This window comes from Dysidea avara, chromosome 5 (assembly GCF_963678975.1).
Source record: "Dysidea avara chromosome 5, odDysAvar1.4, whole genome shotgun sequence".
In the NCBI taxonomy this organism is placed as follows: domain Eukaryota; kingdom Metazoa; phylum Porifera; class Demospongiae; order Dictyoceratida; family Dysideidae; genus Dysidea; species Dysidea avara.
Window position 1 is genome coordinate 30,819,714 of NC_089276.1, and position 23,955 is coordinate 30,843,668.

General features: G+C 40.5%; 2 protein-coding genes across 3 annotated transcripts; one reads left to right on the top strand and one right to left on the bottom strand.

The window, feature by feature from the left end:
- On the bottom strand, window positions 1-1,754 carry LOC136256724 (U2 small nuclear ribonucleoprotein A'-like). Of its 2 annotated transcripts, none has more exons than XM_066049729.1 (10): window positions 1,664-1,754; window positions 1,435-1,568; window positions 1,221-1,261; window positions 883-989; window positions 754-832; window positions 661-707; window positions 508-610; window positions 374-456; window positions 245-326; window positions 1-195 (listed from the first exon to the last, which is right to left on the bottom strand). In XM_066049729.1, exons 2-10 carry the CDS (start codon window positions 1,514-1,516, stop codon window positions 79-81), a joined length of 741 nt encoding a protein of 246 aa, XP_065905801.1. In that variant the 5' UTR covers window positions 1,517-1,568; window positions 1,664-1,754; the 3' UTR covers window positions 1-78. The 2 variants fall into 2 exon arrangements, with proteins under 2 accessions (XP_065905801.1, XP_065905802.1); XM_066049730.1 differs by having other exon boundaries at window positions 1,435-1,590; window positions 1,664-1,731.
- Window positions 1,705-23,714, top strand: LOC136256723 (calcium homeostasis endoplasmic reticulum protein-like). Its single transcript, XM_066049728.1, has 17 exons — window positions 1,705-1,794; window positions 1,844-2,023; window positions 2,079-2,326; window positions 4,296-4,384; window positions 4,935-5,012; window positions 5,214-5,244; window positions 5,799-5,879; window positions 6,114-6,267; window positions 6,314-7,338; window positions 7,787-7,966; window positions 9,126-9,259; window positions 9,308-9,466; window positions 9,711-9,761; window positions 9,806-9,985; window positions 20,362-20,524; window positions 21,941-22,028; window positions 23,591-23,714. Exons 1-17 carry the CDS (start codon window positions 1,767-1,769, stop codon window positions 23,593-23,595), a joined length of 2,874 nt encoding a protein of 957 aa, XP_065905800.1. The 5' UTR covers window positions 1,705-1,766; the 3' UTR covers window positions 23,596-23,714.
- Window positions 23,715-23,955: the final 241 nt, after the last annotated feature.

Consider the following 23,955-nt stretch of genomic DNA (forward strand, 5'->3'; position numbering starts at 1 on the left):
TAAGGTAGAGAAGTTTATAGGATGGTACTTACAATTAAATAGCAAAAAAATTACAAGATAAAGAATTTAACAATATCACTAGCGTGAAGATGATGTAGTTTGTTGTTGTTTAGGCATTGAAGGAATCTGACCAGCCTTCAGCTGGGCTTCTAAGTGTTTCACTTCTTCAAGTGACTTGGCATTAGCGATGGCCGCCTGCATTAATATTGTAAATACTACACAACTATAACTATGAACTTTGAACCTTAATGGCAGCAATCTGATCAGCAGATGGGCCACTTTTAGGCATCTCTTTCTTAGCTGATGGTACCTCTCCAGGTACAAACCTGTAGCAGAGTTAGTAGTCTATACCACGCAAGTATGAGATCCATACGTTCTTGCTCTTTTTCTGCCTATTTCGTGTAGTAAGTCTTTTCCTCTTCTACTACCAAACACATCAGCAGCTTTCTCTCTCTCCTAGATCACAACATCACACAATCAATGCAGCAGCAATGATGCAGTGTATACCTTTTGTTTTATCTTTCTGAAGTCTAACACTTTGACCTGTGGTAGTCTGTAGATCACATATAATCTGTAGTGTTGCTTGTGAGTGACTGGATTACGCATCAGACTACACAACAACTATGATAACAAAACAAAGAGTAACATGACCACCACAACCTTAAGTGTTCCAGTGTCTTCACTGTAGTCAACGTGTCCAGGTCAGCCTATACAGACACATGTACTCAAATATTTCTAATTAATGCAACTCACAAGCTCTGTTATGTTATTATTGATCAACATCACTGAATTGAGTGCTGGAAGATTTTCTTCAAGGTTCTCACCAATTCGGCTACACGAAAATGCAACAACACATGAAATATGGAGTTCACATAAACTCACCACACTCGGTTATTGTGAATCATAATGTTCTTGAGACGACGAAGTAACGGAAACCCTTCTAGCTTGCGAATGTCATTGTCGGAAAAGTCAATTGTGTCAAACTGGTCCTACAAAGTGATAGAGCATAGATTATATAGCTGTATAAAGTGTATATGCCTCTCATAAACAACTGTTCCCATCAATGCAACATCACGATTAAACAATTCCAATAAAACAGTCAATACGTTTGAACAAATACCAAATTAATACAATTGGAGTTGTTTCATACACAAAACAAAGAGTTCACGGTTACTAGGTACCATGAACTCTTGGTGCTATTGGTTACTATGCTTGCCTACCAATGTCGCACCCAAGTTTTCAATTACTGCAATTTTGTTCCCTACATGGTAAGTTCAAAACACTGGAAAGTTAGCAACAGAATGGGAAAAGGAAAAAGGACCAGATCATGTTCAACTCTTGAAATCCGGACCAGCCTTCCGTCGTACGTGAAGGCATGACCGCGTGATTTAAGAGGAACAATCTGGTGTGCATTAATTAGGGAACAAACCATACCTCTTAGATCTAACTCGCGATCTGACACAGGATTGGTGAACTGCGGTGAGTCTGCGATCAAATCGGTTGTAAGTCGCACCATATTTGGTGGCTGCTAAGTGCAGGATGAACAAATCACAGAATCTGCGGTTATCCTATGTGGGGGAAAACAGCTAACTTTGAGAAAGAATTTACAACATGCTCACTGCCACGGTGTCACTGCAACAAAGATTTAATGTTGCGCACTCACCTTCTACAGTTGGGCACGAACTACGAACGTCGAAAATTCAGTTTGGCTCGCAGTTTGATTCTCACGTGCTGTGGATGCACTTTAATTGGAATAGCAGCAAAACATGGCCGATATCGCGAAACCTCCAGATGGTTAGTAAGGCATTAAGGTATTATGTTAGACAGTGTTGGAATGATTTAGATGCAGAACTTAAGAACATTATTGATAAACTGGCGAATTTTGTGGCCAGGAATGGCCCAGAATTCGAACAAATGACCATGCACAAGCAGCGGGATAACCCCAAATTTTCATTCTTATTCGGTGGCGAACATTACCAGTACTACAAGTGGAAGGTTGCTCGGGAAGAAGACATTATTGCTGGTATGTTATCTCTTGGTATTCGTGTGGTTTGTAAGCTCTTGTATTTTGCATCTAGCTCCAACGGAAAGCCACACTAAAGCACCAGGATCTAGTAATCCAAGTGAATCCACGCCCTCCTCCACAGCCCCACCTTCATGGACGCAGAAGCGTCAAACAGGTCCAGAACTGTTGGAACGACTGAGGGGTACAAAACTGGAGCAAGAGGAGTTGTTGTCACAAACAGGAATCACTGATCCTTCAGAAGGAGATTTCAGCAATTGTGTCCAACCTGTCTTGGCCACATGTAGCAAAGAAGCCATTGCTGTAAGCATTATGTTGTTTATTGATAACATACATCCCAATAAGGCCACTTCAACTAAATCTTTTGTTTCTCAAGCCCGACCGACCCTATATTTTTCAGCATAAAATAATTATGTTAATCACGTGATCACCTTGCAAAGAGTGATAACGCCACGAAGGAGTTGCAAATTTATCTTTAAGCTCTCAAAAAGTATATAAGTAACACTAAATATCTCACCATATAGCTGCCTACTCACAAGTGATACAGCAACTGTAATGTAGCTTAGCCACCGTTTGACTCGTAATATCACTCTTAAGCTAGCAAAATAGCCTATTTTTATTTTTATTTTACCGACCTACCGACCTTTATTTGGCTGAATTTCGCCCGAGAAACAAGATTTAGTTGAAGTGGCCTAATAATGTTCTGGTTATTACTGGTTGTGCAGGCTATAGCTAGAAATTTTATTGAGCGGGATCTTGTTGCTCGCAGGTAAAATATTTATGTTGAAGTGTCTTTGACAAAAGGATTGATTATATGCAGCAGCTGTGTTATTTGGTCATCAAAGTGGCCTTTCCACAATGTTGTAATGAAATTATTGCTTTGTCAAATGAATGTTACAATCTGCCAAACCAAACCAGTTTCGTCAAACTGCCCTGTGTACACATAGTGGTCACTGTATTGCTAGTTATGTCCTAGCTAACTTCCCAGTATCTTTGTATTATTATAACTGAGAATGGGATGACGTGCCATAGACTTTGTAATATTTAGACCTTAAGCAGTAACGTGACCTCCTATAACCTAAAGTAATAAGGTCATGTATGGTTCAATTCCAAAGAAATGATCAGGGTTTTACCACCATGTAGTGGGGACCTACATATCCTGATCCCCCTAACTCCCTCTCTCTTGCTACGGCACCTCCCATTTCACACTAATGCACCAGTTGAACCATGGCAATTGTTAGTGGAGAAAAATAAATACGGGGATGTAGGGTGGGAATAGTAATGTTGAAGCTGCTTACAGTAGTACTGAGTAGAGTGCAGAATGCTTCACTGTGTAATGCTCACTACTATTTAAAGCTGCAACTAAGCACCTGTATTACCGGTTTGACTGGTTTGTGCCCAGGTTAGCCTTGTTAAGTCTTGACACTATTTGATGTTTGTCTCCACCTTCCCATGGACCCTATGCATAAATTGCTTATCTGTGTCACTAGTAGTGGTGTGCAATATATCAAAAAAATATCGACATCACGATAATTTGTCGATATCGTTATCGTTTATACTACTTTAGCAGATTTTGATATTATCGAAATAAAGAATATTTCGATAAATCAGCGTGATTGTGCAATCACGCTAGAAATTAAGGCTGGTTCTGTACAATCTAGCCACTTTAAAAGCTTGTCTACCAGTTTTCTAGGTTTGTTACTAGTTCTATGCTTTAGTATGTGAATTGTATTTGAAGCATATTATAAATATCAGCTGCCCACGCAATTACTCCACCCACACAATTAAAAATTATCAAAAATCGAATCAAAATTTCCATATTTACCCTATTATCGTATCGAAATGAAAATCCTGACCACTAGTCACTAGCAACCAGGTGTATAGCCATTGCTATAGAGACACTTCCAAGTTAACCCTGTTTAACCTACAGTTTTGCTTTGGCACTTGATTATTGGTTGTCATGATTAAAGTACCTTACAAGATGACCAACTGCTCTTATGCCATGGAAAATTATGTTTGAGTTACTAGTAGGTAATTGAATTGTTGCAGAGCTTTTAAGAATGTATCTGATAACTCAAAAAGCTTGTTCTTAGTAATATTACCTGTCCATTGCTGAATCATAATGAGCCAATGACGGAATTTAATTTCCAAAACATGTGAAGAGGTGGCCACTAGATTATAGGTATCACTGAAGTATTGTTGTAAGAGTGATAGGCTTGGTTGCATGCTGCATGTTCATGACTTGGTTTAAATGGGTGCTCTTTTCTTACAGAATGGTAAGAGTTGGATTTTCCAGTTCATACAACAACCTAGCAGCGATGGAGATCCTTGTAAAAAAGTGGCAACATATTTGATGAGGATGTAAGACCTTATTGTTTCCATGTGACTGTATTCAGCATACTATATGGGTACATGAAGTCCCATTGGACCAGCTAATTGTGCTAATATAATAGTGTTTTAAAATTAGAGATGCACACCCATTAAATTATTTTATCAGACTACATGGTGTGTGTGAAAATTTTTCTAAACCAGTGTTTTTATATTGGCCTAGCTAATGACCATTGTCAACTTAGTTGATAGTCTATGAAGGTCCACGTTATAACTGATTACATTATGGTTTGAGTGCTGATTGTTGTAGAGAAGGTCTGTGCTGTCACGTAAGATCACCCTTTGCTTTTGGCTTTGTATTTTTTGGATTATTAGTACAAAGTTACTGTAATGCTGTTAGTGCACTTCTGTTTGAAATGCATGTCTGTAAACACTCCTTTATAGCACTCAGAAATTAAAGCATTTGTTACATTTATTATTTAGAATACTGAGTTTACGTGGTACAGAGCCAGGTTGTGTTGGGGGCAAATCTTTAACCTTATAATTGGAGGGTTTTTTAGTGCAGCTTGTATTTTTTTGCTAGGACGCTGGACTCAGTGGGAGTAACGTTTAGTCAGAAACTCCATGTACTCTACCTCATCAATGACATCATGGACCAGTGGTAGGTAATATGATGTCATAGAATAGTTAATATTCTTATGATGTCATAGAATAGTTATATTCTAATATATTAGTTAATATTCTAATAGTTTCATGCAGTACTTTAAGGCATATGGTAATGTTGTATATTAAGTATAGTGTACATACATGTTATTGAGGCTTTTGATATTTAAATCTTGCTGTCTTGACTTACACGATATAGTTTGCGCAAGGGGTGTCAGGAACTACGCGAGGTTAGGGTTGTTACTACTCGAGCAGGAAGTGTCTTTGTGTTAACCTGTTACTGTGTCTGTCTTGCTGTTTGTATGTCTTGTCATTTTTGCCACCAATCTGGAAAGTTCTACCTTTTCTTGCATTGATGAGGTTAAACCTTTTGTACTGTCTATTTTCCAGATTGGTATGCCTTCTGTCATCTTTGTACTACTCTTTGCATATCTTTTTTTGCTATACTTTTAAGTCTTAGGCTCTTAGTAATTCTGTTTAATACTGTGTATTTTGTGTACAGCTGTGTATACGTAGATTCGCATAATAAAGTAGTGTTATGTAATGTGTATGCATACACTGTATGAGACTGCCTTGTGTATGTGATTGAGTGTATACATATATTTTGTACAGTACAACATTTATTTGTGTTTGAATTGCTTTTTTTAATGCACTAGTACAATATAGTATATTCAGTCAGTAGTCACATAGTGAAATCTCTCCTCTGTCTTTCTCCTTCCCTCTGTCACACTGTGTGTCCCATTTCCTCTCTACACAATCACCATTACTGTTACAATCTATACAGGCCATTGAGGCAACTGCTGTGCAAATGTTCTTCAACTGTCACTTTGGAGAGACCACTGAAAACAGAAATCAGCTGAAGAAGGTATTGGTACTTATCATGACTGCAAAAACACGTGTCTGTTGGAGCCATATTAATTAATTTTGTAGTTAGTTATTTTGTTGACATCATCCATGTTGGAATTGTCAATTTCTTTTTTTCTTTTTTTTAAAAATGCAAGTGACCTTTATCCCAGGATAGAACAGAGCTTCTGCACTATCATAATGTTGACTGTTTTGCTATTGCTGTTCTGTGCTTATGTATAGTACATTTGTATAGGTGCTAAAGATTTGGGAGACACAAAAATATTTTAGTGAGACTGTGCTGCAACAGATGACAGAGGTGGTAGACAACCCAATGGGTGACAAGAATAGGTTCAGTGATGGCCAGCAGTTTGCTAACTCTGCTCCACCCATCCCTCCTGCAAGCAATGGTAGTGGGCATCAATTAGAATTGATTTGTTATTGTGTGTTCTCTAGTGCCACCATGGGAGCAGAAGGCTGGACCGCCTGGGGGAATGTTGCCATGGGAACACCCTTACAATCAACCACCTGTTCCACCACATGGAGGCCCACCACATGGAGGCCCACCACCTAATTGGGGGCCTTGGCCTCCACCATTTGCTGCACATCCATACCCCCCAGGACAATGGAGAGGCTTTCCCCCACCTCCAGTCCCTCCAATGGACAGCAGAGGTCCACCAATGGATGGCAGAATGCCTTCATTAATGGATGATATAAGAAGAGACCCCATGGAAGACAGAGGGCGGCCAATGGACGATAGAGGACCACGGGTGGATGATAGAGGACCACTGATGGACGATAGAGGACCACTGATGGACGATAGAGGACCACTGATAGACGATAGAGGACCACGGATGGACGATAGAGGACCACGGATGGATGATAGAGGACCACGGATGGACGATAGAGGACCACCGATGGATGATAGAGGACCACGGATGGATGATAGAGGACCACCGATGGATGATAGAGGACCACCAATAGATGATAGAGGTCATCTGATGGATGATAGGAGGCCACCATTTGATGACAGAGGCCCCCCTAGGGATATTAGAGGCCCCCCAATGGATGATAGAGGCCCACTTCCTATGGATGACAGAGGACCTCCGATGGATGACCGGGGACCTCCTCCCATGGATGCTAGAGGTCCTCCAATGGAAGAACGGAGGAGGCCATTAATGGGGGATGGTGGGCCGCCTCCTGGAGAAGTGAGGGAACGTCGTAGTAGATGGGGCAGACCACCTCCAGGTTTTGAGGAAGGTGATCGTTTCTTGTTGCCTCCACCTCATGATCGAGGGCCACCTCCTCATGATCGAGGACTACCACCTCACGACCGAGGGCTACCGCCACCTCCTCATGATAGGGGCTTTCCCCCTCCTGGTCACCCTGACTATTATCACCGTAGCCACCCTGATTATCTCCCACCCCCTCCAGAACCTCTGATGAGAGACCATGACATGAGCATGATGCATCGGAGTGAGGTGAGTGAATTAAACAATTTGAAGCACCCTATAGGAAAAATTGTTGATAATGGAAGATTTTAACTAGGAGAATAAACTTTGTGAAGAAACAGTTTGTAAAAAAAAGCCACGAGAGATCTATTCATTTTGTGGGATGAAATTTTATTATAGTAATAGATAGTTGACTGATGAAAAATGATATTCTGTCCACAACATTTTAGCAGCTGTATAAAACCACCTAACTGGTAATTACTTTTTATATACCATTTTGTATTTGAAGAAACTTACTATATAGGTTTTCTTCACTAGGTATTGTGCCAGTGTTTTCTCCTATTGGAATTTGTATATCCTTTTAAGTAAAATCCTGTGTTAATGGTCTATGCGTAAATTGTATCCCACATGTATACACACTGTACAACTACAATCATCTACTATTATTAGAGGTATATGTTGTATAACATTTGTGTAGGTGTTTGACTATCACCATCATAAAGGTGGTCCTGCTCCATGGGATCACCCTCCTATGATGAGACCACATGAGCCCCTTCCACCACACTGGCACAGTCACCCGCCACCCCCTAGATCACCTGACCCCCCGTCTGCTCCCTACTATGAGCTACCAGCTGGAGTGATGGTCCCTCTAGTACCAGTGAGTGTTATGTGGTAAATATGTTGGTCTTGAGTAGGAACCTTGTAATGCATAAGTGAAGGTCAGAAATCAGGTAGTTGTTCTTAGGTAGTAGATAGGTAGTTTTTGGAGACTTCCTTTTGAAGATTTACAAACTTTGGGCTGAATCTAGTTAGAAAATGGCATATGATTGTTGTTTATAGTTTAATCTTGGTTTCATTTGTAGCCTGTTATACAACCACGAAAATTTTTGTAGCAGTGTATGGTTAGAGTACTGTACCAACAGCCTTCCTTCAACCTCCTTCAAGTTTGCCTATACCACAATAGTATTGGTACTGGAATTTTCAATAGATTGCTATATTGGTCAACTTTGTAATTATCACAGTACAAAAGCATAGTGGTAAAAGTCACATCACAAAAACCACAGTATGTAGAGATGCCAGTCAACTATTTACTACAGTAGATTAACTTAACTACTGAGCTATACCGTATAGTGGGAAATTTTCGAGGGATGAAATTTTCGTGAAACTGTGCAAAATTATGATTTTCATGTTTTTAAATTCATGAAAGTCTAGAAAGCTGTATAAAGGTCTTAAACTGAAGCATTTCATGATTATATTTTCATGAAGTTATCATCACTCGTGAAATTCGCGAAAGTTTCATTCCTCGAAAATTTCTGGCTGTACGGTACAAGGAAGTGCATGCTTGTGCTAGACCTACATCTAACGAAAGAGAGGTAAATCATGAATGCTTATACGTTAGCAATTCGTAGACTTAGGGAGGCTGTATGATTTTAGCCACAGTAATGTTTCAACCAGCTGATATGCATATTCTACAGATTTATTGTGTGTATTCTAATAAATTAGTGCACTATTTTGTGTAGTAGAGTTGGTGCAAGTACAAGGTGGCGAAAAACTGGTTGACAAGTCATGTTAATGTATGGAACAGCTGCATTTCCACTTTGATATCGCAATAATTGTTTATACCAGCATGGCAGTTTTTCTACAACAAGGCAACATCGGTCATTATCAGTTGTAATATTGTCTTATTACCAGTATACTGTCCACGCTATACCACAATAGTAATTAATGTAGGAAACATGTACGTAGCATTCACTTATCTGTTCTGTACTACAATATGGGTGAATATTATGAGGCTTAAGCATGTGTACTTTTTGCAGTTGTTTGAACATGGCTATCGGGCACTGGATCCCAAGTTGATACGACTCCCTCCACCCCAGATGCCAACAGAGAGGTTGTTGGCAGCAGTGGAGGAGTTTTACAAAGAGGATACCGAGGATAAGCCTCGTAACAAGTGAGTACTTTGAAGATGAAGATGACAATAATCTTGTATCTTTACCAGGGATGGTTGGGAGGCTAAAGCTCTGTTAGGATACTATGAAGCTAAGGAGGGGGCAAAGTATAGGAGAGACCGGGAACCACTCATGATCCCACCAAGAAGGCTACCACCCCCACCACCAGCCTCTTATGCTAGTACCAGAAGGTCTCCTAAAAGACGAAGGTTTGTGGATAATAATTGTTTGCATAGCTATGCAATGGACTGCATATTTGTGCTAATTAAACATAGCACTGTCTGAAGGGTAGCGTGTAGATTTGACCTTTTACTGTAGCCCATGGTAGTGTGCATTAGGTTAGCTAGTGTACATGTATAATTTGGGCCAAGGTAAATGATCACACAAGATGTTTTTTTGTTAATAATTATTGTGCTCTTGTGTCATTTCTAACTTGTATTTTTTGTGGTTTAGAAGTCGATCAAGGTCATCATCACCACGGCACAGAAAGCGTCGGTCATCAAGGTACACTGTTGATTGTGGGTTTGGGTTATTCATTATTATGGCAGATCATCATCAAGCTCATCATCACGGTCATCAAGATCAAGCTCCAGCTCTAGTTCATCTTCCTCTTCATCGTCATCAAGGAGTATATCGAGGTCTCGGTCAAGATCAAAGTCTCCTTTCATCCCTACCGTGGAGGATAGACGATCGAGACGAGTATCACCACCGCCTGGACCATATATTGTGTAAGTGGTATCTGTTTGTCTATCAGTAAAAATAAAATCTTAAGGTTACGGAATACCGCATTTCGTGGGACACGGACGGGCTAAAAAGCAGCCTTTCACTCAGTTGTAGACTAATTTGCAGCCTTACATACACTCACCACACTATGTATTTCTCTCTTGACAAATTAAATGACTCGTGTACACAGAAGTAATGATGGTAAAAATTTAGAGAATGCCACGATAGGCCCTCAAAAATATGTTTATAAACTCCATAACAGCAGCACAATAGAACTCAACAACAGTCGCACAAAACATGAGGTAACACTTACAACAGCACATGATTGGGGGGGGGGGGGGGGGGCAATTGAGATTTATCAACAGTGTGTGAGCAATATACCATTACAAATCCAACAATATGTTGTGCATGAAAATGAATGTTAGTATCTGTAGTAGTCAACCTGTCTTACAACTCTTCCGCTTCTAGTATTCTAGTAGTGACGGGTCGTCCAGACTGAGGGGGTGCAGGTGGCTTGTCACGAGTGGCAGGGGCAGGACTTTCATCACAATATTGGAACAATGGTGGACTCCACTGTTCCTCAGAGCATCCAACTCTCAAATCTGGTTTCAGAAGTGGTCTCTCTCTGTTCACATGAATCACCCGCTCTTTGTTGTTCATTCTTATCTTTACATTTGGGGGTCCCTTCCACTCTCTCACTATCCATGGTCCAGTCCAACGTGGGTCCAGTTTCCCCTTGGTGGGATTGTTTAGTAGAACTTCTTGTCCCACTTGTAATTTCAAGTGTTCATTCCCACGATAACTGTTTCTGTCTGTCTCTCGTAATTCTAATAGTTTGCCCTGTGCACAAGAACTGTAGTCTGATGGATCCATGTGTTATATCATGTCAGATGTTGGGATGTTCAGTGGTGGTGGATTAGTTCCAAACAAGATCTCATATGGGGAAAGACCCCTTTGTGGCATGTTTGGTTGTTCTGTAGAGATACAGGAGAAGTTGGAGATGCTCTTCCCAGCCCTCCTCTTTTTCAACCAGACCACACAGCAGGTTCAATATAGATCTGTTCATTCGTTCCACAGTCCATCACCCATGGGATGATAAGGTGTAGTGTGAGATTTAGTCGCTCCGAATGCTTTACATAGTTCACTGAGGATCTGGCTCTCAAAGTTTCTGCTCTGATCAGAGTGTAGCCTTTTAGGAGGTCCAACCAATGTGAATACTTGGTCTTTCAAGGCATGCACTATCTTGACTGCTGTTTGACCAGATAGAGGTACTGCAAAAGGCCACGTACTGGTTCCCTTGGTGTTACATAGGCACCTTGAGAATGTCAACTGCTACCAATTCCCATGGCCTGCTTGCTACTACTGGCTGTAACAGAGCTGGATGCATGCTTGCTGCTTTGGTGCGTTGACACGTGACACAACGGCTGCAATAGTTGTTTACGTCCTTGCCCATTCCTACTTAGTAGGCTGCTTCAGAGAGACGTGCTATTGTTCTATCAGCTCCTTGGTGTCCAGCCTTATCATGAGCATTCTTCAAAAATTGCTTCTGTAGTGATGTTGATACAAGTAGGAGTAGCCTCTCTTCTTGCATGGTTGGTGTCTTCACTTTACGGTACAGTACAAACTCATGAAGAGTCAACTGGGACCAGATCGAGTAGTACCTCTTGAGAGGGTATTTCTCCAGTTAGTGAGTGGTGGTGTTTCTTTTCATCCCAGCAAAGGACTGTATCAAGTGCCGGGTCTGACTGCTGGGCTGATGCAATCACTGTCCTGTCCAGTTCATTGCTGATAGCTACCATAGTCACAGGTTTACAGGAAAGTGAGTCAGCATGTTGATTGCGGGATCCCTCACGGTATGTGATTGAGAAATCCAATCCTTACAACTGCAGGACCCACCTCTCCAGCTTCTGCGAACGTGCATGACTAGCCACTCTAAGGGTTTGTGATGTGTCTAAATTACAAAGTATGCACCAACCAAGTAGTGTCATAACTTATGGGTTGCCCAAACAATAGCCAACTCAGTTGTAGAGTAGCTTTGTTATGCTGTAGTCAGTGTTCAGCTAGCTTTTTCTACCACTGTGCCCCTAGTAGTGGAAAGGACTGCACCTAGGCGTGTGTCTGATGAGCACAAAAATGTCATGTTGCTTGGGGTAGTCAAGTATGGGTGGGCTGACTAGTGTGTGCTTCACAATGTCAAAAGCTTGCTGGTGTGTGGCCTCCCACTTAAACTGGACATGTTTACCTGTGAGTGCAGTGAGGGGACCCGCTGTGTGTGCAGATTTGGAACAAAGCGATGGTAAAAATTTACCAGGCCCAGAAATGATTGAAGGTCTTTGATGGTCTTCGGGACTGGCCAAGTTGAGATGGCCATAGTCTTCTCTGGGGAGGGAGCTACTTCGTTGGCTGAGTACTCAAAACCTAAATGGGTAATATTGCTTTTCCCAATAAAGCACTTAGAGCCACGGAGGGTAAAGGCAGCAGCTGACAGTTGACTGAGGACTCTCCTCAGGTCCTTGATGTGTGTATCCATGTCATTAGAGAAGACAATGCAGTCATCTACATAGTTGTCAACACAGTCCTTGCAGTTCTGTAGGATATTATCTAGGCTTCTCTGGCAGGTTTGTGTTGCACCCGTTAATCCATAGGGCATTTGGTAAACTCCCAGAGTTCATAGCCTGGGCCTGGGTAGAAGACAGTTTTCTCCACTGATAGTTACTCCATGGGAAGCTACCGATAGGCACTATGGAGGTCAAGTTTGGAGAAGACTTTCTTGCCAGCTAACTTCTGTTGGGGGCCTTCAGCACAGGGGACAGGGTAAGAATCTTTCTTGGTAACACTGTTTAACTGTACATAGTAGATACATATCCTGATTTCCCCCGAGGGCTTGGGCACATAAACTGCCGGAGCACACCAAACACTGGGGCCATTTCCTGGAGTTGTTGGTGGACTCTCAGCATAGTGGATTGGGTGGGGTGGGACTTTGATAGGTGGTGTGTCACCTGTGTCAATGATGTGTTGGGTAGTGTTTGTGCAGCCTAATTCTGTTGAAAACAAAGACTTGAACTCTTCTAGTACATATGTGAGGGCTTGGTGTGTGTCAGTGGGCATGTCTAGTGTAAGTGAGCTGGTATGTTTGCATGGTGTGAGGATTTCCTGAGGGTACTCATCATCCATGGTGATGGTGTGGAGAGGCTGTGACTGAGGGATTGTTTGTGCAGGCAGCAGCTGCAAGACTTCCTCTTGGTTTTGAGCTCTATAAACTGTACATTGCTCGAAATCCAACACATAACCATGGTTCATCAAGAAGTCACAGCCAAGAATTACTGGTGTAGATAGGTGGTCAATGACTACAAACATATGTCTGGCAGAAAACCTTCCCAGGATGATTCTCATGGTGGCTACCCCACAAGGTTTAATGTCTCTACTGTCAGCATTGACTAATCTCACTGTGTGCATGGGTGAAATATGCGTGTGATCTACGTATAGTTTCAAGATGACTGAGCATGATGCCCCTAAATCAAGCAACAATAATGTCCTGTGTTTGTTAAGTGTGTCATGAGCGTGTACCACCCTGTTAGTGTACTCGTTATGTGTAAGTGTGGAGACAATGTGTGCATGTGCATTAGTTGTGTAGGCACTCACCAGCCTCCAGGGGTACCCCTTGCTCGTGGGATCTGGGCACCCCCTTGTCCATTCCCTGATTCTGGCAGTCTCTGGCCACATGTCCAGTTCTCCCACAATTGAAGCATTGAATTCTCTGTGAGTGGCAGTTCCTGGCTAGGTGACCAAGGCGACCACAATTGAAGCAGCATCTTTCTGGTTGAGATGCTATGAAATCGCTGGTGAGGGCAGACAATTGCTCGGTCATCTGTAGCAATGACTGTTGAACTTGGTCAAGACAATCCCTCTCCTCACTTCTGACAGAGCTCACAGGATGGGGATTGGTATTCTTGCTAAATCTCTTGTGCCTAGGCGATGGTGGCTGTGTAGTTAGCCTGAGGCTGGAGCTTCAGTTGAAAGGATACAGCATCAGGCAGTGAGTTGATTAGGTGGAAACGTAACTCTGCTTCGCGGGTATGTAGCTGCTGGAAGCACTGGTGACACTTGGTCAAGACGTTTCTCCAAGTTCCTGGCTAGCTCATCAATACTTTCTGCCCCCTTACGAAGACACCTCTGTTCTCAGCTGTTCTCTGTTTTCGGGTGTTTATCTGTGTCAGGGTTCAGTCTATCGAGAATAGCCTTTTTAAGCTGCGCATATGTATCCTTATTTTCATCACCCAGAGATTCATAAATTTCCCATGATCGACCTTTGAGCAATGTAGGGAGGCGTAGCAGTTGTTTGGTGGCATCCCACTCATTGGCAGCTGCACACAGTTTGAATCTCTTGAACCACAATCTTGCATCGTCATGTTGTAAAGGTTCAGGTAAACAAATACTATTTGCTATCTCTTCCCGGGTTTCGGCACCAATGTAAACTCCGTAACAGCAGCACAATAGAACTCAATAGCAATCGCGCAAAACAGAAAGTAACACTTACAACAGCAGGGGGGAGGCAATAATTGAGATACATCAACAATGTGTGTGTGTGTGTGTGCATGGGTGTGTGTGTGTGTGTGTGCATGGGTGTGTGTGTGTGTGTGTGCATGGGTGTGTGTGTGTGTGTGTGTGCATGGGTGTGTGTGTGTGTGTGTTAACACTAAACACATACATATGTGTTAAGTGTGTTATGGCTATTGGGAAATTCCAGGATTTTGATTAATGATGTACATTAATATTCTCATCTTGTTGATTATTGCTACAAATTTCTTTCAAGGTTATGATATAAATTTTTCTTATCAAGACACACGGTAGTGTGTCGTGCGGCCCAAGAAGCCGGCGTGCCACCCGTGAGTATATTAACAGGAAGAAAGAAAACGCAATTTTCACACCTATGTAGCTCTGTGATCCCTTATCCGATTGGAACCAAATTTGCTAGAGAGGTGCCGGCCAGTAAGGGGAGTCTACACACCAACTTTGAAGAAAATCGCTCCAGCCATTTCCGAGATACGAGCGAACAAAATTTCGTTTTAATTTCTTCGTTTTTTTCTTCTACTACTTCATTTCTCACATTCGCAAAATCCGCCATAAAACACGAATGCGTGCTCGGATCGGGCTGAAATTTGGCACACATAAAGGGCTCATTAAGGCGGATCTGTGTACCAACTTTGGTAGGAATCCGATGAGCATTCACGGAGTTATGACCGATTATTTGCGTAAAATAAGGTCGAAGGTCTGTCACGCCTACAGGGTAAACTCCTTTGAGGAATCAGTTGAAAATTGATATGTAGATGGAGCAACCATCGTAGGAGTGCCTTTTTGTGGTTTGAAAGGAATCGGGATAAAGACCACGGAGATATGACACAAAACCCGACCTGTGTCAAAATTACGCAATCGATTTTTTATGAATAAAAAAACTATTAGTTTTTGTATCTACCAGGCAAACCGCTTAGAGCAATGAGCTGAAAATCAGTATGTAGCTGGAATAATCATCATAGAAAGTCCTTGCAGTAGTACAGAAGAATCGGATTACAAACCACTGAGTTATGATTCGAAAGGCAACTACGTGTAGCAAATGCGAGATCGAGATACTCTAATAGAACAGTCACCCTAATAAAGCATTCAGCTGCATTTATAATTTACTCAATTATAATTTATTACATTGCAAATTATTCTGTAGGGAATTCAGTTACAAACAAGTCACCCTGTAGTCAGATCAGCCAGAAGAAGGTACCTAATAGAGAGTTCAGCTACAAAGAAACCATCATGTAGAGAGTTCAGCTCAAACAAATTGCCCTGTAGAGAGATCAGCTAGAAGAAGTTACCTTGTAGAGAGTTCAGTTACAAAGAAACAATCATGCAAAGTGTTCAGCTACAAACAAATCACCCAGTAGAAAGTTCCACTATGAACAGATCACACTGTAGAGAGTTCAGTTAGAAGCAAGTCATGTTGTAGAGAGATCAGCTAGAAGAAGTAACCTTGTAGAGAGTTCAGCTACAAAGAAACCACCATGTAAGAGAGTTCAGCTGCAAACAAATCACCTGTAGAGAGTTCAGCAGGAACAAGTCACCCTGTACAGAGATCAGCTAGAAAAAAGTCACCCTGTAGAGAATTCAGCTACAAACAAATCACCCAGTAGAAAGATCAGGTAGAAGAAGTTACCTTGTAGAGAGTTCAGCTGCAAACAAATCCACTGTAGAGAGTTCAGCTAGAAACAAGTCACCCTGTAGAGAGATCAGCTAGAAACAAGTCACCCTGTAGAGAGTTCAGCTAGAAGAAGTCGCATTGTAGAGAGTTCAGCTACAAAGAAACTACCATGTAGAGAGTTCAGCTGCAAACAAATCACCCTGTAGAGAACTCAGCTACAAACAAATAGCCCTGTAGAAAGATCAGCTAGAAGAAGTTACCTTGTAGGGAGTTCAGCTACGAACAGATCACCCTGTAGAGAGTTCAGCTACAAACAAATCACACTGTAGAGAGTTCAGTTACAAAGAAACCACAATGTAGAGAGTTCAGCTGCAAAAATATCAATCACTCTGTAGAGAGTTCAGCTGCAAATAAATCACCCTGTAGAGAATTCAGCTACAAACAAATCACCCTGTAGAAAGGTCAGCTAGAAGAAGTTACCTTGTAGAGAGTTCAGCTACAAAGAAACTACCATGTAGAGAGTTCAGCTGCAAACAAATCATCCTGTAGAGAGTTCAGCTATGAAAAGATCACCCTTTAGAGAGTTCAGCTAGAATAAGTCACCTTTTAGAGAGTTCAGCTACAAAGCTACCACCATGTAGAGAGTTCAGCTGCAAAAAAATCAATCACTCTGTAGAGAGTTCAGCTAGAAGAAGTCACCTTGTAGAGAGTTCAGCTGCAAATAAATCACCCTGTAGAGAATTCAGCTACAAACAAATCACCCTGTAGAAAGATCAGCTAGAAGAAGTTACCTTGCAGAGAGTTCAGCTACAAAGAAACCAGAGTTCAGCTGCAAAGAAATCACCTATAGAGAGTTCAGCTAGAAGAAGTCACATTGTAGAGAGTTCAGTTACAATGAAACTCCCATGTAGAGAGTTCAGCTGCAAACAAATCACCCTGTAGAGAACTCAGCTACAAACAAATATGCCCTGTAAAAAGATCAGCTAGAAAACAAGTCACCTTGTAGAGAGTTCAGCTAGAAGAAGTCACATTGTAGAGAATTCAGCTACAAAGAAATCACCTGTAGAGAGATCAGCTAGAAAACAAGTCACCTTGTAGAGAGTTCAGCTAGAAGAAGTCACATTGTAGAGAATTCAGCTACAAAGAAACTACCATGTATAGAGAGTTCAGCTGCAAACAAATCACCCCGTAGAAAGTTCAGCTATGAACAGATCACCCTGCAGAGAGATCAGCTAGAAACAAGTCACCCTGTAGAAAGATCAGCTATAAGAAGTTACCTTGTAGAGAGTTCAGCTACAAAGAAACTAGAGTTCAGCTGCAAAGAAATCACCTGCAGAGAGTTCAGCTAGAAGAAGTCACATTGTAGAGAGTTCAGTTACAATGAAACTCCCATGTAGAGAGTTCAGCTGCAAACAAATCACCCTGTAGAGAACTCAGCTACAAACAAATATGCCCTGTAAAAAGATCAGCTAGAAGAAGTTACCTTGTAGAGAGTTCAGCTACAACAAAACCATCATGTAGAGAGTTCAGCTACAAAGAAATCACCTGTAGAGAGTTCAGCTAGAAACAAGTCACCCTGTAGAGAGATCAGCTAGAAAACAAGTCACCTTGTAGAGAGTTCAGCTAGAAGAAGTCACATTGTAGAGAATTCAGCTACAAAGAAACTACCATGTATAGAGAGTTCAGCTGCAAACAAATCACCCCGTAGAAAGTTCAGCTATGAACAGATCACCCTGCAGAGAGATCAGCTAGAAACAAGTCACCCTATAGAGAGTTCAGCTAGAAGAAATTACCTTGTAGAGAGTTCAGCTACAAAGAAACCACCATGTAGAGAGTTCAGCTGCAAACAAATCACCCAGTAGAAAGTTCAGCTATGAACAGATCACCCTGTTGAGAGTTCAGTTAGAAACAAGTCATCCTGTAGAGAGATCACCTAGAAGTATCACCTTGTAGAGAGTTCAGCTACAAACAAATCACCTGTAGAGAGTTCAGCTACAAACAAATCACCCTGTAGAGAGATCAGCTAGAAGAAGTCCCCTTGTAGAGAGTTCAGCTATAAAGAAACCACCATGTAGCGAATTCAGCTGCAAACGAACACCCTGTAGAGAACTCAGCTACAAACAAATCGCCCTGTAGAAAGATCAGCTAGAAGAAGTTACCTTGTAGGGATTTCAGCTACAAACAAATCACCCTGTAGAGAGTTCAGCTACAAAGAAATCATCAAGTAGAGAGTTCAGCTGCAAACAAATCATCCTGTAGAGAGTTCAGCTATGAAAAGATCACCCTGTAGAGAGTTCAGCTAGAAGAAGTCACTTATTAGAGAGTTTAGCTACAAAGCAACCACCATGTAGAGAGTTCAGCTGCAAACACATCACCCTGTAGAGAATTCTGCTACAAACAAATCGCCCTGTAGAGAGACCAGCTAGAAACAAGTCACCCTGTAGACAGATCAGCTAGAAGAAGTTACCTTGTAGAGAGTTCATCAGCTGCAAACAAATCACCCTGTAGAGAATTCAACTACAAACAGATAACCCTGCAGAGGGTTCAGCTACAGTCAAGTCACCCTGTAGAGAGAATCCTGTAAAGAGTTCATCTACATACAAGCAGATCACCCTGTAGAGAGTTCAGCTACATTTCAAGTCACCCAGTAGAGAAATCAGCTGCAAATTATCCTGTGGGGATTAATTGACATGTAATAAATATATTCTCTCTTTTTATATTATGAACTCTTGATATATGCATTATATATATAATTTGTACATTTACTGATAAAATCAGAATGAGTTAAAGTATTTATAAAATCTGATTCATCTTTTTCTTTTTCCTGTGGTAAAGAAAAATATATAGGTTAAAAAGCCCCAAAGCTGGCCATAGGCCGGCTTTGGGGTATACAAATACAAAAAGAAGTGAAATCTAATCAAAAACAGCCAAGCTGTAAAAAAAGGAGTGCGGCCCTTGAAAAGGCTATGGTGAAAAAAGATGTGAAATCCAAGGTGGCGGCCAAGAAATGGCTGTGATGGTAGATTAATGGTAAAAATTTTAATAACAACAATTCAGGTGAATTTTGTGCCAATTGACCAAGCGGCACCAAATTCACCTGAATTGTCGTTATTAAAATTTTTACCATTAACCTACCATCACAGCCATTTCTTGGCCGCCACCTTGGATTTCACATCTTTTTTCACCATAGCCTTTTCAAGGGCCGCACTCCTTTTTTTACAGCTTGGCTGTTTTTGATTAGATATTGTTATATCGTTGCACATGATGGGTACTGTACACTTGTACACTAACCTTGTTGGAAAAATGATATAAAAGACAGTACTGCAATGATTTATTTGCGGTAGAAAGAGTAGGTTAGCTACTCATTTGTCAGTAGTAACCATGTATCATGGTTTTTAGAGGTAGCACAGCATCAGCTTGTTACCATGTCATGGTAAAGGAGTACGTACCACATAGTACAGTGGTACTGTATATTAGGGATCATGGAGGTTTGCTGATTATCACAAAAAAAAAGTTTTTGACCAGAAACCAGCCTTGGCAGTATTGCAGTATTGGCGAGGTATAGCCCAGCCCAAAAGTGCCTTCAGTGTGACCCAAACATTTCCAATAAGTTGTTATGAAGTCAAAGTTAGTGGAATTTTCTGCTGATTGACTGATTGACTTACTGAAAAAAATTGAGCCTATAGCGTTATCCGTTATCAAGTTACACTTGTCTAAAGGTATCAGGTAGTAGTTAGTCACTGTTAGTTGTCGCAGGTGCCTTTTCCCTTGTACTTGTCATTATGGGCTATATAGATTTTCCATTGTAAACATTGGGTCTCAAATTAATGCCTAATGCAGATAATTCTGTGTGACGGCATAATTTACAAAAAGTGAACGTGTTTTATGGCTGTAATTTTATTTTCAGTATAGTGGCTATGCATGCACACAATCGATTTCTTTGCTATTTCTACTGTCTAGTACTATAATTCCAAACCTATAGGCTGAAACTAACTTTGGTAACACATTCCTTGGACACTATAGATAATGCTAGGACAATAAAAAGAAATTCAGAAATTGTGCAAACTAGGTGTGTGACAAATTATGCTGCAAATCATTCATACACTTGATGCTGTGTACTGGTAACACAGTTCACGATGCTGTGTGTACTATTTCTTCAAAACATGGTTGTAATGGAATATGTCTTGTTCACTCTAGGCCAGAGCAGGTGACACAGGATCGTCGTATTGGAGAGGCTAATGTTGGTCATCAACTGCTAAAGAAGATGGGCTGGGAGGGGGCAGGGCTAGGTGCTGCACAGCAAGGTATACAGGACCCTATCAAGGGAGGGGAGGTACGGTCTCAAACTGATAAGTACAAGGTGAGCAGTGAGTGTGTTACTGTTACATATACTATTTCTTTGGTTAAACGCCACACCTTCCATAGTAGCCATACTTGAGTGGTACCACCATCTATTTCAAAAATAAAGGCTTAAACATCGAGTATTGAGTGGTTGCCAATGTCGCAATAGTCACTGCATCAATTTTTTTTGGAAAATACTGTGGCGTTTAACTAAGTAAAACATGGCAACCATCTTGTGACCAAAATATAAAGAGTATTGCCTCAATATTGAGGCAACCTTATATAATTATTTGTGAGGCCATGAAGTGCAACTTATGTTATTGGTACTGTGATGAAGTGGTCTTATTTATAAGCTTTTCAGATCCAGTTGTTAGACAATATTTTCATCCGAAATTCATTTCATGACTTTGACAGAAGTTGACATGTGGTTTCATTAACCTCATAATATTTTTACTACTGCAGCATGTGTTTTCTACTTAGGAGGCTCATTAAAGCAAAGCCTTACACAATCTTATGTCATTTCATATATGTATTAAGCATATGTACCTTCACTGCATGTGTAGTAGAACTTTGGCTATCCAAATATTGTTCAAGTAATTGAAACCCGTTCATACAGAGCTTCATTCTAATGCTAACACTTGAGCGAATAGAGCATACACCTATTTAGTCATTTAAATTAATTTTGGAGAAACGAAGGTCCAAAGCTTGTGTCCTGGAGAATACAGAGTTTAAAATAGTGACAATCGGTCACATGCTTTAGTCCAATTTCTTATTTTTGCTTGAGTAATGTATTGCTGGTGGTCTCATATAGATTCCACATCTAGTTTAGTGGTTGGGGGTAATATTGTATCGTAACAGAAATAAATGCTGCATTTTGAATAAACGCCAGGGCTCAAATGTCATAATTTCTAACAATTCCTTCCATACAGTGTTACAAATGATGAAGTGAAGAACTTTTTAATTGAGTTCCTTTTTAAGCTTGAGTCTGTGAAGTATGCTGGAAGTTCTATACATGTTCCATAACAGAGTAGTGAAGGAGGTTTTTTATGGACCCAAGGGTATTTGTATATGGTAGCTTCTTGAAGTGAGAACAAGAATGTTTTGACATAAAAACTAGCCTTACCATGTATATACAAATTTTTGAGGTACGTAATTTTTGCAGTTTAACAAATTTTGCAGTTTTAGTTTCAAGGATCACTTGTTTTTCACTCAGGTTACCTGCATAGCTAGTACCAATCCTGGTAATTGTTAATTTTTGAGGGTGCAGCTAAAGCATCCTTCGAAAACTTGGTTGTACGTGGTAGTTTACTCAACTACTCTAATAGAACGTACAGTTTTGTCTTATTAAATGGTCGCTTTATATTTGATACTGTGGGTCTATAAAGCCATCAAATCAGGCTGTTCTGTTTGTTTATTAACGGGATTTTATTTACAGGGAGTCGGTACTGATATAATTGATCCATTTGAAATGTTCCGTAAGAGTAAGAGCCATTCATATGGGAGAAGATCATCACCTCCAATGAGTAAGTGATACCAGAACATTTAGCCGCTCCATGTACACATGATGGAGCACATGATCATCACATGTAGTACTGTTTGTATGAGAGTTAGTGTAGAGGTGTGCCAATTAAATATGATTGATTTACGTACAAGCGATGAACAAGGCCATAGCATCTATCAACTGTCTCTGTGCTCTAAATCAATTTATAAAATACTACTAGTGACTAAAACTAACCAGAAAACTGGATTTGTAAAATTAAAAGTTGAACTAAAATGTGCAAGACTTTTGCAGATTTACATGTTTGACAGGCAGCGTTCATCCAATCTTCTTTTAGGAATGGTGATCTTATTACTTATCATGAAACAATTTATCTGCATTTCAACATAACAAAGATCCCACCCGCTAAGAGCATTGAATGATTTTGTTTCTTTTCACAAGATAATTATTGCTGTCCTATTGAATCCTCAGCTTGTGATGAATAAAAAGGTGTCAAATTTTAAATGAATTAAGTACAGCTGAGTATTTTTTCATTGTTACTATATGTATACGTGAACGAGGAAGATGTACTGCATGAAGTTGTGGATTATCATTTAATACCAAAATTTTACAATGAGTAAAACAGTGTTTGTAACTTTTAGACAGCTTTTAACAGTTCTTTCACTATGAGAGCTTGATTAACAGACATGCCTAAAATCCACTATACTGGATAATGCGTTTTCATTGATTGCGTTTTTAGTTTAAAACAGTTGCTAGTTTAAGGGATACTATTGAAAGTCAACATCTCAAATTTATATGTGTTGTTGCTGTGTGTACTGCAAAACAGTGTTGAAACTAGGTCAATACCGCTGACCCAGATGTGACCCAGATTATAAAATAAAAAAAACTGAGGCGTGTGCCAAGAGCTACATTTTGGGTGCTCGACTACCGTGACTACTGTGTTAAGTACAAGAGTAGCTTTATGAAAACTAAACAGATAAGGTTTATTTTTAATGGTGAAGTCAGTGGGTATGTTTCCACGTAAGTTTGCAGAGTGTGTTTGTGCATACCTATAAACTTCAACACACTGTACTGATAAATTAGCATGGCTCCTTGTATGCTTACAAACAGTATCACACATCCCAATATTAAAGTGGACATTGCTCATAAAAGTAGCTTTAGACTAGTCCATGTCTTGTACAAATATCCATCGATTAGTAAGCATGGAACCCGCTGGACATTGATCATGCATACTTAGTTACCTACAGACTGCAATATTACTGGAGTGGCTCGTGAAAGAAACTGGGTTGCAACAGGCAGGACTGGACCATGAGTTAATGCACTTCGATATTGTCAACAAATTAAGTAATTTCACACTTGATCCAATCTGGGTCAGACCTATATAATCTGTGAAGCAGGTCAGACCTTGATGTCCCCGACGAAATGTGACCTGGTTGACCCAAAGGGCTGAACTCGGTTTCAACGCTGTTGCAAAACTACATATTATAGAATATTGATAAGAGTGTTGTGGTATATTGTTATGTATTGTTGTGGGACTCTTCCAGCATGAATTTGTTTGCTATTAAAACTTGGTTATTATCACTTTAGCATGACGATAGTCCATCATCCTCTACAAGATACACACATACAACTATTCTAGTAGTATAGATTCATCCTCTATTGTGTATGTATGTCCATATTATCATAATGAAAATATTGCATACATTTATTATCATACTGCAACTTTGAATTGCTAGCATGACGGTGACAATGGTCACTTCCACACTTAGTATTCCTATCTATTGCAAGTATAGCAAGTATAACTCACTGATTTTTAGTGATTATGAAGTACCATTCAGTGATCACACTGCTAATGTAGCATGCTATGATGCATGACCCTATTCCAAACTAGCAAACTCAAGCCTCCCAACCCATTAGCCTGTTGGCTCCAGTTTTGTATAACGTCAGGGACT